The sequence below is a fragment of the Camelus ferus genome, chromosome 17 (assembly GCF_009834535.1).
Source record: "Camelus ferus isolate YT-003-E chromosome 17, BCGSAC_Cfer_1.0, whole genome shotgun sequence".
Taxonomy (NCBI): Eukaryota; Metazoa; Chordata; class Mammalia; order Artiodactyla; family Camelidae; genus Camelus; species Camelus ferus.
The window spans coordinates 35,841,192-35,858,237 of NC_045712.1; the positions used below are offsets into that span (position 1 = coordinate 35,841,192).

The window sequence follows — 17,046 nt, forward strand, 5'->3', positions numbered from 1 at the left end:
ATTAAAGAGATTTAATGATTTGACCACTTCCGAATAAAAAAACTCTGTATTTCAAAAACACAGTAAAGTTGAAAACAAATACAAATTAGGAAAATGGTTATTTTCCTAACTCATCAGATGGAGGAGGCTTAATATTAAGAATTATAGCATATCAATAGAAAGAAGATGAACACCTTAATTTAAAAAAAATAGAAACAGTCACAAAAGAGGAAATCCAAATGGCCAATGAAAATATGAAATGATCATTCAAGTTTTCTAGTAGCAGAAAGAAAAAAAAAAAAAGCAAGTCACCACAGTGATTCTCATATGAAACTTGCAGAAATTAAATAACCGTAACAGCCACCTTTGTGGGGCTGTGGGGCGACAGGCGCACGGATGCAGTTGCCAGTGGGAATGTCAACCAGCAAACCTACGAAGACAAGCTGGCAGGAAGCATGGAAGCAGAAATGGCGCCCTCTGACCCAGAAGCTCCACTTCTAGAAACACAGGGAACATGAGAGGTGAACAAGGATGGATATACAGAGACAGCCCCAGAAGTTTTACAAACAACAGTGAAGCACTGTAAACAACACAAACATCTGTGTTTGTTAACCAGGTCTTTTGGTTACAGGCAACGTAAAACAAGGCTTGTCGCCTAGGCAAAGTGGAGGGATTTACTGGAAGGGTACTATGTTACATTTCTTGGAAATGAAAGAAGAGTTGAACCAATGCTCAAAAAAGGGGAAAAGGAGGTGGCCCCAGGGTCTCCCCAACAGGAGGAGGAAGGCGCCCCTCCCCCACGGGCAGGGTGCCCTCCCGGGGGACACCACGGCTCACCAGGGCTCCGAGTTTGGGGGAGAAGCCCACAGTCACCTTTCTAGGTCCTGCGTCCACACCTGCCTCCAATCACGGCACCACCAAGGAGTTAACAAGTGAATTATTTCTAAGAAACTGGGGGTCTCACAGGAAAGCAATCTATTAGAGCGTTTTGCAGGTTTAGGAAGGAGAGGATGAGGCAGACTGCTCCACCCTGCCATAAACGAGGGAAGGGGCTGGGCTGGGGTTGGTTTCGTTTAAAGTAAAACTGTTGGAATAGACTCACGGACACAGAAAACTGTGGTTACGGGGATGGGGGCGTGGGGGGAGGGATAGATTGGGAGTTTGGGATTAACAGACACACATTACTATATACAAAATAGGTAAACAATGAGGACCTACAGTATAGCACAGGGAGCTATATTCCATTTCTTATAATGAGCTGGAATGGAAAAGAATCTGAAAAAGAATATGTATGTATATGTATAACTAAATCACTTAGCTGTACACCTGAAACTAACATTGTAAACTGACTACACTTCAATCAAAATAAGAATTTAAAAAATTTAAAAAGCAGAACTGTTGAAATTGTTGGCTAGAAATAGAAATGAGCCTTTAGGGCAGTAATAAAAACGTATGAAAAGTTGATCTGAGTTTCTCAGAGCAGACATGGACATTTAAATTTGTTCCTTAAAGCTCAGCCGCCTCATGTTCCTATCCCCTCGCCTCCTCCTTCAAGACGACTCCTCCCCCTCGGCCTCGGCCTTGTTTCTGAACTCACACTTCCCACCACGTAACAGCCACACACACATCCTGGATGTGTGCTTTATTTATCGTGGACAACGGCACCCCTCCCAGTGTGGACAGTCCCCCTGCCGTCGGTCGGGCTGGGTCCACAGGGAGACCCCCCAAGGAGTGACATCCAGGTCCATCCCGGCCTGGGTCCCCACGCCCCTCACCCCACAGCCACACCACCTTCCACCCCCGCAAGGCAGGAAAAGCCATCCTAGACCAAAGGTCCCTAAAAAGCACGACAGCAAAGTGCAAGGATGATTCCTAACTGAACCTGAATTAGGAGGACACCCACCCACAGGGGGCGCTACTGCCGTGAACATACTCGGGGTGTGAGACCACGTCACTGTGGCCAACACACCCCAAAGACAGCGAGTGTGGCAGAACAGTCACAAGTGAACTGTGAAGGATACGCGTTAATGTTTCCGTAGATCTGAACTTTCTCCAAAATAAAAAGTTGGGGAGTGGGGGGGGTGGCAGGTCAGACGATCATCAAATTTTGACGGCACGTTTAGAACCATGGAAGTTAAAGCACAGGCGACCAGGGATGCTGGGAGCCCTTGAACAGTCTTTCAAAAGAGCTTCCCCGGAGCAACCTGGGCCACGCCGCACACAGGACAAAGCCACAGGCAGGGCCAACGCTGGTTTCAAACTCAAAATGAAAGTCACGAGGCGGGCGGACAATCCCTACTGCCCGCGGTGAGCGGTGGGGGGGGGCGGCTTCTCACACCCCAGGCGGCCTGCTCAAAGGCACGTAAGAGCGGGGATTCCGAGCAATTCTTTTTCATTTAACCAAGGTTCCGGAGCCCTGGATGACTGACAGTCCAGGGAGGCCATCTGCGGAGAACACCACCGGGGAAGGTAGTTTAGGATAGACCGCTGAAGCCCCTGAAGGTCACCCTAAAGAACCTGGATTTTATCTTACTGTCAAAACGGAGCCGGAGTCACCGCCCACCAATAAGCCACGCCCCCCATGTCGGCATGGAGCCCCGCGGCCACCGGCCCCTTCCACCTCTGTCCCCACCGCCAAGGTCTCCCTACGTCACAGGGTAGAACACGGAGCCCCTCTGTGTTACAGTCCCTCGGTATAACTTGCTCTAAAGCTAACACCGACGTGGTCACACACAAATAAAATAAACACAACGGGTCTATGAGAAAATGGCTGAAAAACACCTTGGCCCTGAGAACGTTTTAGGCAGCTCGGGAAAACCCCAGGAGTAAACACTGGGGCAGAGATTTGTTTTCTAGCATGAATAGATCTACCCTTTCACCCAGAAGTGTCCGGCCAGCCCTGACCGGGGAGATGCCCCCGCCTGAACTGGATTTCTCCTGTGCATACGTTTGACCTGGTGGTCACACCGGGATCGGAGCATGACGCACAGGAAGACATATACAGGAGTGGGGTGGGGGGGAGTCATTCAGACAGTAAACTCTGAAGGGTTAGTATTCGGAGTCAACGTTGGGATGCAATCATCTGACCCAAAACAAGCATCCCGCGGAGAGCCAGTGATTCCGATTTTGAACCGTGCCTGCGCCCAGGGGCAAAGGGCCTGCGTGTCTCTGGTGGGGAGCTGGGGGGGGGGGAAGGCAGGGGAGCAGTGGTGGTGGGACTCTCTGCTCCAGTGTGTTCCCTGAACTCAACATCAAGGCTACAAGGAAAATCCAGAAGTACAGTACGTGGTGCCCCTGAGGGCTATTACATATTCGAAAGCCATTCTTACCATCCTTTCTGAAGGGAAAGCGTTGACAGTGCTCTGTCCCAGGGACACGTTCTTCATGAAGACATTTACTTAGCACCAAGAAGGTGTCAGCACTGTGCTGGGTGTGAGTGGGACAGACACGAGGAAGGGACCTGCAGTCCGGGGAGGGGAGCAGGCAGACAGGCACACCATTAGAGCAAAGTGTCATCATCTTATACACAGAAGGACTCATCTCGAAGCAGAAGGAATGAGCATTTGCCAAGAGAAGGAGGCAAGAAAAGCGAATGAGGACAGGAGTGGGGCACAGGGGCTCGTCTCAGCAAGGCGGTAGAGAAGCTCCTGCAGACAGGGGTCGGTTCAGCGTTTCCCGGAGCTGACTGGGAGCCATGGGAGAACTGAAGCAGGGAGAACGGATGCAGAAACCTTCTGGCACTAAAGTGCCAAGACCAGTAAGGAGGGCACTGCCACGGGAAACGGAGGTCTAAGCCACGGCGCAGGCCAGGACCTCCGCAGGAAACACTCAGCAGACTGATTTAACAGAGCGGAGCCATGGATGAGATACAGAGGACCAGCTGGAAGAAGAGAGGAGGCGACTTCAGGGCCAGTGGAAGGATGGACAGCTATCCCGTCACGAAGAGGCTTACACAGAAGAGGAAGTCAAGTAAGACAAGGAACTGCAGGTTTCCCCCTGACCTGGCGATGAGTAGGGTGCCGGTGAGCGAGAGAAAGAAGGTTCATTAAAGCTGATGTGAGGGGTCACGGCACTGGACTGTGGAATGGATGCAGAAGTGGAGATGGTCTCTTTAGAAACAGCTCAGGCAGAAGAAGAGATGGAGGGTGAGGGGCAGACGGTCAAGGGAGGGCAGGGCCCGAGGCTTCCTCGGTTTCTCCGGCCTCACTGAACCTCCCTAAGGCTAAGCATGAAAGATGGTGACCAACCACCCCAAACCAAGGGATCACACAATTGTTTCATTACAATACTTAAGCCGTGCAGCACCAGAGCTTTGAGAGTCTGAATGTTCCCAATAGAATTTTGAAACCAAATAAAATGCTCATTTTGTTAGGCAAGTTTGCTCCCTGGAATAGTGCTAACACGGCACAGGACAAAGGGAGAAAGGATCCCACGTTATGCCTGGGAAACCCTGGACTGAACCTTGGACTCTCAGAGGGGGATTCGCACCAACCACACCAGCAGACCCAGGAGATCGGGCCACGTGCTTCCCAAACTCTGGCCAGAAAACACTTGGTCCTTCAAGCATCCTGAGGCACGAGCGTCCTGAGACCCTGAATCCCCGAGGGGTCACTTTGAGGGCCATGCAGAAATGACTCCCAGTGAATCAGAAAACCCCACGACCACCCTTGACAGGATCAATGACAGGGACAGGTCTGGGGGAGCAATGCGGGCCCAGCCTCAGACTTGCCTTCCAGCGACCTGACCTACCAGGAGTTGGTCTGTTGCATCCTTGGCCTTGATCTGGTGTCTGTGCGGCTCCACTATTTGTATTTCTTGGGTCTCTTCAAGGAAGGGAAGGCAGGGGGTAGGATGGAAGAAGTCAGAGGGGAGGACGGTAGCAAAATCTGTTTCCTTCTAGTCTGCGGTGCACTTTGTCTCCACTGGGGCTGTGAAGGCTTGGATCCAGAATTCAGATCCCTGGTTTGGCAAGGTTTCTAGCTACTGCCAGACCCAAACCCTTACTGCTACACGGAGCTCTGTAATTATGCTTTGGAGACAATGTGTGAAGAAATTTCAAAATGGAAAAAGAGAGAACGTATGCTTGTGTGTGTGTGTTTGTGTGCATCCAAAGATGGAGCAGAGAAGATAAGAGACCAAGTACCGGCATTTATTAAATAAAAACTACACCCAGCACAGAATGCGGGGCTTGGACACCCCCTCGCTGGGTTCCCGCTGCATGCAGCGCAGCAGACAATCCATTTAGGTGCCAGACCCTAGAGGAAAATCAAAGGGCCATCGACACTCACACACGGGCACACCTCTGAGCAGTCCTCCTCCTTGTCCTCCATCAAAGCCGCCACACTGACAGCACTGGGTATACTTTCAGGACAGACTGGCTCTGTGCTGCAACAAGACGAGGTCTGTGTGGCCATAAAGCAGCAAGACTAATCCCCTACCCGGGGATAAAAATAGCTGCCATTTGTGCTCCCAGAGCAGAAGCATCTTCATGGAAGCAGCGCTCTAAAAAGAGCCGCAGCGCTCAGGGAACCAGGGCAGCGGGGAGACCGCCAAGCCCTGCGTTTTGTTTCCTCAACTTCTGAACAAATGCCTCTGACCATCCATAAACCTAAAAACACCCCTTTACCCCCCATTTTAGTGTGTCGCTTTAAACGGCGTCTTTACACATGCTAATGAAAGTTCTCTGATAAATCCTGAATATTCTTTAGTTCGTCTTTAGGAACAAAGTCCTCCTTTTTCAAGGTTCTCGTCCCCCCTTAATGACCTTCGTGATGCAGAAGAGCCCAGAGGTCCCCACACTGAAGGGAACAGACAGCAGATGACGGTCCTTTGTTCTGCTGCCGTGACTGCTGGCACGCGCGGCATTTCTTCACCCCGACTGCTATTTGGCCAGAAAAAACGCCAGCAGCAGGATGGTGATCAGCCTTCCCAGCTCTCTGCAAAGACTCTTAAGGCAGAAATGATGCCTGCTGGGAAAAGGCTGATGTCAGCTCTTAAGAGCACAGCTCCCTGCTCGGATAAGGAGGTCTTTGTTTTCAGCTGAGCTGTGAAAATGAGAAAATGCCTCTAGCCTGACAAACAAGAAACCCACACAACACAGGTCAGGCCCATGACCTTTATTTAAAGGTACCACACTTCATTAGCAAAACACTCGCATGGCCACACAGATGCGCCTTCAACGTCACGCGGGAGCGGCCAGAAAAAACCAGCTTCACTTCCAGCCCGTTAAGACTGACCCTGACCCGCAGCTCCAGCGCAGGGCCGAGTCCACCGCACACGAAGCCCTCCTCGGTCGCCCCCTCCCTGATGCGAAGCGTTCATTAACGACCCAGCTCCCTTCTTGTTTACTGAATTTTCAGAATAAATACACATACTCGCTGTTTGTCGGTGGGGAGGGTGGGGGTAGGTTTAAACCCAACGTAACAATCTCTCGGTTTCAGGGTTAGTTATTTAGGATAACTAAAATTAAGGCTATAAAATACCCACTCAAACCCCAGAACACTTGGGGGAGGGCTTGCACGACTGTGTGAAAGTGCAGAACAAGAGAGTTTCAGGGCTGAGTTTGGATGACGCCAAGGAGGATGTGGGAGAAAAACAGAGAACGCACAGGGTTTGAGGGATTCTATTTCAAGAGTCTTTGATTTATGGAATCTGGAGGGGGGGTGGGGACTGTCTTCCTATATTTAAAGCAACTTTTAAAATGTTCTTGTCTCAGTCTTGCAGACTAAGGTTACTCACTCAGTGTAGAGTCAGAGATTTTAAACACGAACACAATCTCACAAGCACTTTCCTGAGCATAGAGGAAGCCCTCCTTCGTTCTCCTGGGCAATCACCTGCACAGACGCACCGTTTCAGACTCTTCAGGGGAAGCTGGGCAGCAGCCCCTCCGCCCACGGTCCCTGAAGGGAACCGTCACCGCGCTGGGCGGGTCTCCCCGCCTGGTGCTCGAGTTACTGACAAGATCTTCCTCACCTACACCCCTGCACCCCTGTCGCTGCGTGCTCCAGGGAACCGTCTCCACCGGTTGGCTCCAGAGCATCCTTCATTTGTGTTTTAAGGATGCTCACAGAGCAGATCTTCCAAAACCATAGGCACTAAGGTTCCATATCAAACGATTCACAGCAGCTGGATACGGATATTATCCTATACAAATGTAACAGAGTTGCTGAGAGCCCTGGCTCCGGGGACAGGCTGAGTTTTGACTCCTGGCTCCTTATTTTCCTACCACCTAGCCAGTTCTGTGACCTTGAGCGAGGTACAGAACCTCTCTGGGCCTCAGTTTTACCATCTGTAAAAGAGGGATAGTCACAGCCTCTGCATCACAGGGCTGGGAGGACGCAGTGAGATCATGCCTGCGAAGCGTTCAGCACAGTGCTCAACACAAGGTCACTGTCGTTAGCAAGCCCTGATCAGAGGCTCCTGTGAGCCTCTGGATGCTGGGAATCCTGACCTATCAACATTCTCAGTGATGAAAAGTTCGACCCTCTCTAAGACTTCCATAGACATGAACACAACAATAATGTGCTCTGCCTGTAGATGTGGACCACTGTTCATCTTTCAAGGTCCCAGTTGCTAATAGGGTCAAGGTACTAAAATAACCTCAACTTTCCAATTTCCTCTGGGTCTAGTTGTTTTGTTTTGTATTTTTATTGAACTATAGCTGATGTATAATATTGTGTTAGTTTAAGGTGTACAGCAAAGTGATTGTTACACATGTGTATATATATATTCTTTTCCAGATTCTTTTCCATTATAGGTTATTTCAAGATACTGAATACAGTTCCCTATGCTCTACAGTAAATCCTTGCTGTTTATCTATTTTATATATAGTAGTGTGTATTTGTTAATCCCAAATCCCTCCCCTCCTTCCCCTTTGTTAACCTTAAGTGTGTTTTCTGTGTCTGTGAGTCTGTTTCTGTTCTGTAAGTTCATTTGAACTGTATTTTAGATTCCACATCTAAGTGATATCATATGATATTTGTCTTTGATTAACTTCACTTAGTATGATCCTCTCTAGGTCCATCCATACTGCTGCAAATGGCAATATTTCATTTTTATGACTGAATAATATTCCATTGTGTGTATACACCACACCTTCTTTAGCCAGTCAACTGTTGATGGACACTTAGGTTTCTTCCACATCTTGGCTACTGTAAATAGTGCTGCTATGAACACTGAGGTGCATGTATCTTTTTGAATTAGAATTCCCTCTGGATATGTGCCCAGGAGTGGGATGGCTGGATCATATGGTAGCTCTATTTTTAGTTTTTAAGGACCCTCCATACTGTTGTCCATAGTGGCTGCACCAGTTTACGTTCCCTCTGGGTCTAGTTTTAATTTGAAATGAGGAATTGCTTCCTCTACTTTCATGGAGTCTGTGGAATAAACAGCCTCTTGGTAAACCAGGTACATCCCTACTAAAAGCACCACAGGGATACAGGAAATGCAGAATCACTGAAGGGGGCATGACGGTGTTGCCGAGGGTCACACAGAGGCTTTACAGACTACACAGCCCTGAACAGCTCAGGTACCAGCTGTACAGTCAACCCTACTGCAGAAAACAAAAGCAAAGACCAACACCCATTTTAACCAGTAATCAGTGAGTTGGGTTTTTTTCAACTGAGTTTCTATTATGTGCCCAGCATGTGATATCCAGGGCTTCCTCCAACCTCTGTCAAGCTGCAAGAACTACTGGTTTTGAGTTTGTCTGTTTTTCCCTTTGTGTTGCACCCTTTTGGGGGCAAGAGTGAAGTGACTAGGACGAAGGAGGGAAAAAAAGAGTAAGAATAGGAGGTTACGGGAAGAAGAAAGCAAAGGAGAAGGAGGAGCAAAGGAGATAGAGGGCCCCGAGCCTGGAGAGCACGCTCAAGGACACACGAGGAGTGGCTGCATCAGACTTGAGACAAAACTTCAAAGGACTGGCCGAAGAGGCAAAGGGGACACGTTTCACACCAGGACAGGATTTCAAAGGAGCAGCACCAGTGAGAGAGGCCACGTTTCCTCTCCCTGGGCCCCGCCCCCCTCAGCTCGGACTGTTACCCCCGTCTAGGGCGAGCACAGCGGTGACAGCACAAGGCCCGTGAGGTGGCTTTGATCCCAGCGTGAGCTGAGGGGGTTTGCCCTGTTCTGAGGCCAGGGGCGGCTACCCTGCAAGTGCACACCACTGATCAAAAAAAGGACGCCTCCTCCCACGGGGACGCGAGCACATTCTCCGGAGAGTGGGTCTAATTTTCACGCCGACACAAACTGTGCAGCATCTGCCATGCGCCAGACACCAGAACGGGCGAGCGTCATCCCAAATATCTGATGTCCATCTTGAAGCTGCGTGTAATCCTGTCTCAGGTAGGATACAGCTGGGCCACACAGCAGGATTAATCTCAGCTCCGTCACTTTGCACACGTCATCCTCTCTACTTGCCCCTTAATCCTAGTCACTTCACTCTTGCCCCCATAAGGGTGCAAGAATTTCTGCTTCTGCAACACACACACACACACACACACACACACAACCTCTTACAGGAACGCAGTTATGGTGAGGGTTAGATGAGATAACATACTTACAGTGTCGGCACAGGGCCAGTATACAGTGGGCACTCAATGTATGTTCTGTTCCTCTCACAGGTAACTGAGCGGACGGCCAGCCGCTCATCTTACTACACACTGTCACTCACACACAAAGCTGAAAACTTTCCTTTCTGCAGGTCATCTTAGACTGCACTCTTCAGGACAGAACGCTTACCGGATTCCACCGGCTGAGCAGCCTAGGAACTGAGTCACCGAGGAACTGAGTTTTCAACTGTATTTAATGTCAAATGTGAATGACCACATTAGACAACTCAAGTCTGGAGGCAATGACACCACAGGAACACCTCACACCCAGATCTTGGCTTCTAAATACTGTTCCCTGCTGAAAGGAACCAGGGTCCCTGGCTGGTTCCACGGCCGGGGCAGCTGGGCTACAAGATAGGGATCTGGTTTGCCAGACAATAAGGAAGTGCTCAAAAAAGAAAAGACAAAAATGGAGGCAAGTAACAAGAACCGATGAGTCAGGTGAAGGGGCTCCTGTCTGCCAGATCAGGGACGGGGACAGCCCACTCAGCTGTCCAGGACAGCTGTTCCTGGACAGCCCACAGGAACCCCCAAGTTCACGTGGATGATAGACAGACGGGGGAAGGAGAGGCTCTTCCTCACCAGCTCACACCTGAGTATCAGGGTAGCAGGAAAAATTACTGATGTTTCCACGAGACGAATCCCACGCTACCAGCTGCCTCATACCTTAATCCACTTTCTTTCTTAGTGGCAGACAGGGGACTTTCCAACTCCCCAGATAAGACATTCATGTTCTTAACACTTTCTTTAGGGAAAAAAAAATAACGTATTTCTCAGGTCACCCCTTCCAAAAGGAAAATTAACAAACAGTTCCAATGACCCAGGAATTCTCAATGTGCAGGTTGTGGACAAATCTCTAGGGAGACCTCTTCCCTCCCCGCCCCCCACCGCCGGAACCAAGTCAGACGGAAGCGAGTCACACTCACTCAGTTTCTTACTCTGGCTCACTCTCTCCATCTCTCTGCTGGAAAATATGATGGAAAGAGTGAAATGCAGCCAAAGCACGCGTCTTTGAGACCCTCTTCATGTGAACCTGCAACTCAGTAAAGGCAACTTCTTGGGCACCTTGAGTAAAAAGGAGGGGACACGCCATAGCTCAAACAGGAAACACTTCATCAAATCAAACGACGTGCTTACTAAGCACCCTGCCACACGGAGAAGCAGAGGCGCGGCATCCTTCAAATCCGCCTGTGAAATCGGTCGTTTGGCGCTTAGACAGCACACACAGGAACGTCAGCGGTGTCACTGAAATGAGGAGCTACCCCACGGCGACAAGGGGCGCCGCCCACCCGCCCTGAGTCCAGGGAGATGGTCCACGGGCTGCTGCTTCGGGTTCCCTAAACCTGTGCATGACAACACCAACCGTGAGCGGCACGTGGACGCCACAATCCTGTTTCTGTAACTTGTACTTTAAACTCTTTACAACGTCATCGCAGCCCTGTGCTTCAAGGTCACGTGGGTAGCCACCCAAAGAGTCACAAAGTCATTTTTCAAATGCTTTGACACTCTAGTAATATTCAGAATGTCTAAAGTTCTGCTGAGCATCTGCCAGGCCCTGCACTGAGCACTTACAACCATCCTGCGAGGAAGGAACCACGATTACTCCCATTGAAAGATAAAGAAACTGGGATGTGAACCCAGACAATCCGACTAAAATGCGCACGCTCTCGAACCCTGCATTCACCACAGCAGTGCTCTGGTTCTCGTGATGCCAGCATCGAAATAATGGACTTACTAATAATAAAAGCAATAACTATCATCAACTGAGTATTGTCCTGGGACAAACCCCCAGCACATTTCTACTCAACTGCTCACAACAAGTTCTAGACGTGAACGATTACCACCGCCATTTCACAAAGAAGGATCAGAGGCCCAGACAAGCCGACTGCCCACGGCCACATGGCTGGTAAGCGGCAGAGCTAGGGTTTAAACTCTGGCATGTCTGATCACAAAACCTACCATCTCAGAGCCACCTCCCACTTCCTCCCTTTAAAATTAAAAAAAATAAAATAAAAAGGACCAAACGTCTCTTATTTGGGTTTGGGGAGAGGGTATGTAAGAACAAGAAATTCCTAGTAACAAAAGAATGAACTCCGAACAGCTGGGCACCCGGGATCGAAACCATGAGCCTCTCCCCGCGTGCAAGAGGGCATTGTTCTGCAGTGCCTTGTTGCTGGATTCCTGATCGTAGCAAATTCCAGGGCTCCAGACTGCAGGCTCAGCCTCTGACTAACACTACAGTGATTTACTGAGGATAAATACCTCTGTCAGTGTGTCTTATGACTGCACACAACCGTCCAAGCGGGCTGGAATGCCGGCAATGCTGAGGGCTGCTGGCGTTATCGGCTACCTCGAACCAAGCAAGGCCTCGCCTCCAGACTCCAAGCTTCAAGTTGCTGCCAGGAACAGCAGCATCCTCGGGAAAACCGGGGAGGCCGAGCATCCTGGATGATCACTAAACGTTAACTCACGCGTGGGGAGAGGATGGGAGCAGGGCCTCTTTACCTAGACAGTCAAGAGCTGCCTCCCCCCCTCGGCCAAGACCCCAGACTCCGATCAGACAGAACAGCCGCACGCCCAACTCGGCGCACAGCTGGCAGGGTGCCTCTAAGTCCTGAAAACACGTGAAGATGCCTTCCACACCCCGCCCCCCATGAGAGGCGTATGTGTGAGAAATGCGAGGAGGGAGCCAAGACGCAGTGCAGGAAGCACGCTGGTTTCCAAACACAAATGCTGTCGCAGCGTCAGGGAACCTTCATTTCAACAAAGAGGGACACTGAGGCACAGAGCGGGGCAAGGCTGGGGAGGGGGCCGGTGCAGAGGGAGGCTGCGCCCTTCCCGCCAGAGACCGCATCTCCAAGGGCTGGAAGAGGCTCCTGCCCGATGTGTGTGCGGAGCAGCACCCTCTCCTGAACACAAAAGGCCGTCTCTCTCACTCTGGGACGGTCTCCCGTTCACACTGTGACCACACAGGTGAGAATGAATACCTCTTAAGGCGAACGACTCTAGACTCCGAAGCAAAACGTTTCACAGCGGTGGCTCAGGTGCCCGCCTGCCCTTCCCCGGCACATAAAGTCCCTCCCCGAAGACTGATGTTCCCAACAACCACCACTGGTGGTACAGACAAGACAAGGCCAGGTTTTCAGACAACCTCCAAGAAGCTCTAAGGGGAGTTAACGCCTTTGGGGAAAAACACCGGAACGGTCACACAGGTGAGCTGCAAGGCGGTAAGCGGTCATCTCTCCAGGAGTTAGGAAAATCGGTTTAATACCCCGCCCCCAGTGGCTGATAACCAGCCACCCTCTCCCTTCACGGTCGGCACAAAGTGCCAGGGAACCGTGGCCCGGCAGGGGCGGACGCGGGCCACTGCGGAGAGGGAACTTACAGGTGGGGGGCGAAGATGTGACTCATCTTGGTGGCATGGTCACTTTCACAGTCCAGGTCATCGTCCCCTGGCTCCACGCTGAACTTCCTCTTGCTGGGGCTGATGGGCGGGGGGCCGGTGCGGTGACTGGTGAGGGCAGATGCCACGGGGAGGGTCTGCAGCCTGGGCTCCCCCCTGAGAGCAGCTTCACCTGCACAAAGGGAGAGAGACATCGTCACCAAGCAGGGGACACGCCCCCACCCGAGTCCCCGCAGCCCCCTGCAGCACAACTCCTGGTGGAAAGTTTCTGGCAACGTGACGGGCTGCCAGCCATTCTCCGAACGCGGCCCGAGCCCACGGTTAGCTGCCAAGCATGAGACATTTTACATAAACATGGTTTCCCAGCACAATAACTCTTTTCTGCCCTGGCTTTATTGAGATATAATTGACATACAACATTGTGTGAGTTTAAGGGGAACAACGTGTTGATTCGATACCCTTTTAGGTTGCAAAACGTTCCCCCCCCTGGCTCACACCTCCATCGCGTCCCAGAACTACCATTTCTTCAACAACTTCTCAGGGTAGAGTTTTAAAATTAAACAGTGCAGTAAAGTCTCAGGAAAGGGGGAGTACTGACCGCAAACCATCTCAAAAGTTAATTTAAAACATTAAAGGTCTGTTGATTTGTAGGTATTCAACCCCATACCTACAAGAGAATGACCTAACATTGGTTTCCCTAAAACCACTAAACCCACTTTTCTTACTTGTTACATTTTTATTATGTTTTGGTATGTCATTTTTTTAAAGAATGAGGAAAATTTATGAGTTAATAGTTCACATATTTGCCCCCAAAGTTAAAACAAACAAAAAACACATTGTTTAGTGGGAAATAAACATTTCATTTGTACAGTACACTAAAAATGGCATGTTAAAAATATGATTACCAGCACCAAGTTTCTGTGTGTAATTGGTCACACGCTGAACACACAGGTGTAGTTCTCAAAACATTTTCAAAGTTAGACCCTCATACCAGAGTCCACATTTTGATCTGATTTGACATCCTGGTGTTTTTCATTCCTCTTTGTAAAAGACTTTGTGCTGAGCGATAACTTTGCACCTGGCTATGAATTAAAATAAGCATAACCTTTCATTTCAAGAACAGTTATATACTTTCTAAAATTTATAAACAAGAATAATAGTTACTTTAAGAGAAAACTTCAAGCTTTCTAAGTCGTAGGGGGGACCCTAAAATTTTCACAAATAATAAACCTTTTGTGTGCTTTTCATATTGGTCTCTGAGGCCTGACCAATTTTGTTTCCACTTGGTCACAATTTAAGAGCCATATTAGGACAAAGTCGACTTCATCTCAGGCCTTGTGGTGTACCTAAGAAAGGAAATCTCTGTTACTGCTGATTTTCATATCACCACGGACGTGCGGGCAGTTCTAACAGCTGCTTCCTTCATACGCGTGTGACAAATATGATTTTGTTAGGGAAGGGAGCAAGGGGAAAAACCTTCCTCATGTTTACCAGGAAAAATAAAAATGTTGCCAATTTAGTCAGCAAGACACAAACTAGCAAACATACAGTGACCCGTAATACTCCACCAGTCAGAGTTTCTTTTAAGGATTCTGGCCCCAAAGCAAACTGGAACTTTCCATTTTAAACGAAATAACCTAAAAACAGGCCCTACGCTGCGCTGGCCTGCGACACGCAGAGACTCAGTAGGATCCTGGTTGACCTCCACTTGCTATTAAGTCATTTTTTGTTTAAACAAACAAACAAACAAACAAGAGTGCTAATATTTAAGCCTGGATAAATTAGAAAAGATTCTTTCCAACTCCGCGCCTCTGCCTGTCTTCCCCTCCTCCTCAGAGAGGGGAGACGGAGTGTCCAACGTGGAGCGCCAGTGGCCCCACTAACTTTTAGAGGAGCCTGGTGATCCCCCAGGAGCTCGGCCCTTGCAAATCAAGCCTCACCCACGAGGCACCAGGCCCCTGCGCCCTCCACCCGTGTTTCTCCATTGCTGGCGGGATAAGGGTGCTCTGTGTGGCTCCGTGAGGACCCCTGGGCTTTGGGAGCCATCTCATCAGATGCCAGATGTGTGGCAACAGCAGTTGCCACGGAAAACTGCCACCAGAGCAACAAATTGAAGTCACTCCAAAAAAGGAAGAGTCACTCATGGCACGAGCACCTGCTGTTACTCGGGAAGCAACTCTCGGGGCGAGAACAGCATCCCTGCCCCGTGCCCCAGCATCCATCCTCATTCAAGTGTGTGGGCTCGTGTGCATTTTAAGCTCATCACACGGAGGTGTGGCTTGTCTTTCAGACTGAATGGCAGCAGTCTGACATAGAATATCCACGGGAACCCTTTGAAAACCCTGGAGATGTCTAACCCGAGGGCGTTGAGGATCCACAGAGGAGCACAGGCGGGCCTCCTCCCCCAGGGGGTCCCCTAGGTGTGATGGGGACATGCACGCGGTTCGTGCCGGGAGGGCTGTGTACACGGACGGCCTCATTTGACGGATGAGAAAACTGTCTCCAAACATGGAGTGGCCTACGCAGGGTCACTGTAGTGAGAACCCACGCCCTCTGCCTCCTCCTGAACGCTGTGCACGCCCCACGACGGCTCAGAGCAGAGGAACCAGGGGCAGAAGAGCCCAGTGAGGGGGCAGACGGGTCAGGTCAGTTGCATTTCTTCCTTCCTCTCTGGGCCCTGGACGAGGACCCGGCCCAACGCCGGGGATTGCAGAGCAGGACATGCTGTTGTTGGTGTGCACTAAGCAAAGCAAGGTTAAAATTACTTTAGTAAAACTGAGGAGTATGTTTGGTGCACAAGCCGAGACACCCATGGGACACTCTCCCTTTCTTTCGAACCGGGCACTCCGGGAAGCACCCTTCCCCTCCCCAGGCCTCTGAACAGCAAGAGGAGGGACTGGCTAACAGCTCACATCCTTCAGCTGTTAGAATTAGTGATCCCATTCTGTGGTCCACAATCCTATGATCAAGTAACCAGCCAACCAACATCTACTAAGAAATGATTACGTGTGAAACACTGAGCTGAGACACCAAAACCCAAAGGACGTACTTCAGATCTTACATGTACATTCTTTTTTCTTTCTTTAAGGAAAAAAGACTGAATCCTCGGCCAAATTAGTCTTCACAGGAGTCCTGTCTTGTCTTCTAACGCACGCGTCAGTCTCTAAAAGAGAAACAGCAGTACTGCCTCCGATCACCCCGCCCCCCCCCCCCAGTTCGCCCCACACAGTCCTGTAAACTCAGCCTCCCGAGGTGCCATTCTGAGCACATCAACCCATCCTCATCCCAGACGGCCAGGAGCGTGCCAGTCACTGATAAACCACCACCCCACTGCTTCACCGCTGCAGATCCACTACGTTTCCCTTCTTTGTTCCTCATATTCCTCTTTCAAAGCTCTGAGAATTTCAGCCCCAGAAGTCAAACTGGACTAGTCAACACTTCACAGAGAACTCAGAGTCTAACCTCAAGATCTTTACTCAGGTTCTTCCCCCAATTTTCCTGTACTGACATCCTACACATCCGGCAAAGGCCACTCACTAATGCCACCTCCCTCAGGTTGCCTTCCTTGATTCCTCAATCTGAAAGCCATCTCTTCTTCCCCACAGAAACTCATCACTATGGCCCTTCCCTTCCCACTTTGTTTTGTACTTTGAAGCAGGGCACATTTTATTCATTTTCTAGACTTGGTGCACAGAGTACAATGATTCCACACAGCAGATGGTCAGTACACGTCAACCATGAGTTAACACGGCAAGGTGTGCCCGCGTTAAAGTGTTTGGGGATGTGTTAAAGATCAAAGATAACGTAGGATAAGGAATTTTTAAAGATCTCTTTAAGAATATATTTATATAAAGACCTGTTACAACTCAACAATAAAAAGATAACCCAATTTAAAAATAGGAAAGGATCTGAACAGAACGTTCTCCAGACAAGACCTGCAAATGGCCAGTAAGCACAAGGAACGATCTTCAGCATCACTAGCCATCCGGGAAACACAGATCAAAACCACAAAGAGGCAGCACCTCACAGCCACGAGGAGGGCTGGCACCAGAAGAC

General features: G+C 49.8%; 1 protein-coding gene across 2 annotated transcripts in view; it reads right to left on the reverse strand.

Annotated features, from left to right (window-relative positions):
• TAMM41 (TAM41 mitochondrial translocator assembly and maintenance homolog) overlaps positions 1 to 17,046 on the reverse strand; it is a 219,933-nt gene that overhangs the window by 16,127 nt on the left and 186,760 nt on the right. The window contains exon 9 of one of the 2 annotated variants that reach the window (XM_032458987.1): positions 12,973 to 13,162. In XM_032458987.1, the coding sequence (XP_032314878.1) occupies positions 12,995 to 13,162 (168 nt within the window). In that variant the 3' untranslated portion in view covers positions 12,973 to 12,994. Of the gene's footprint in view, positions 1 to 12,971; positions 13,163 to 17,046 lie in introns of those variants that run through there. The other variant, XM_032458988.1, reaches the window with a different exon arrangement.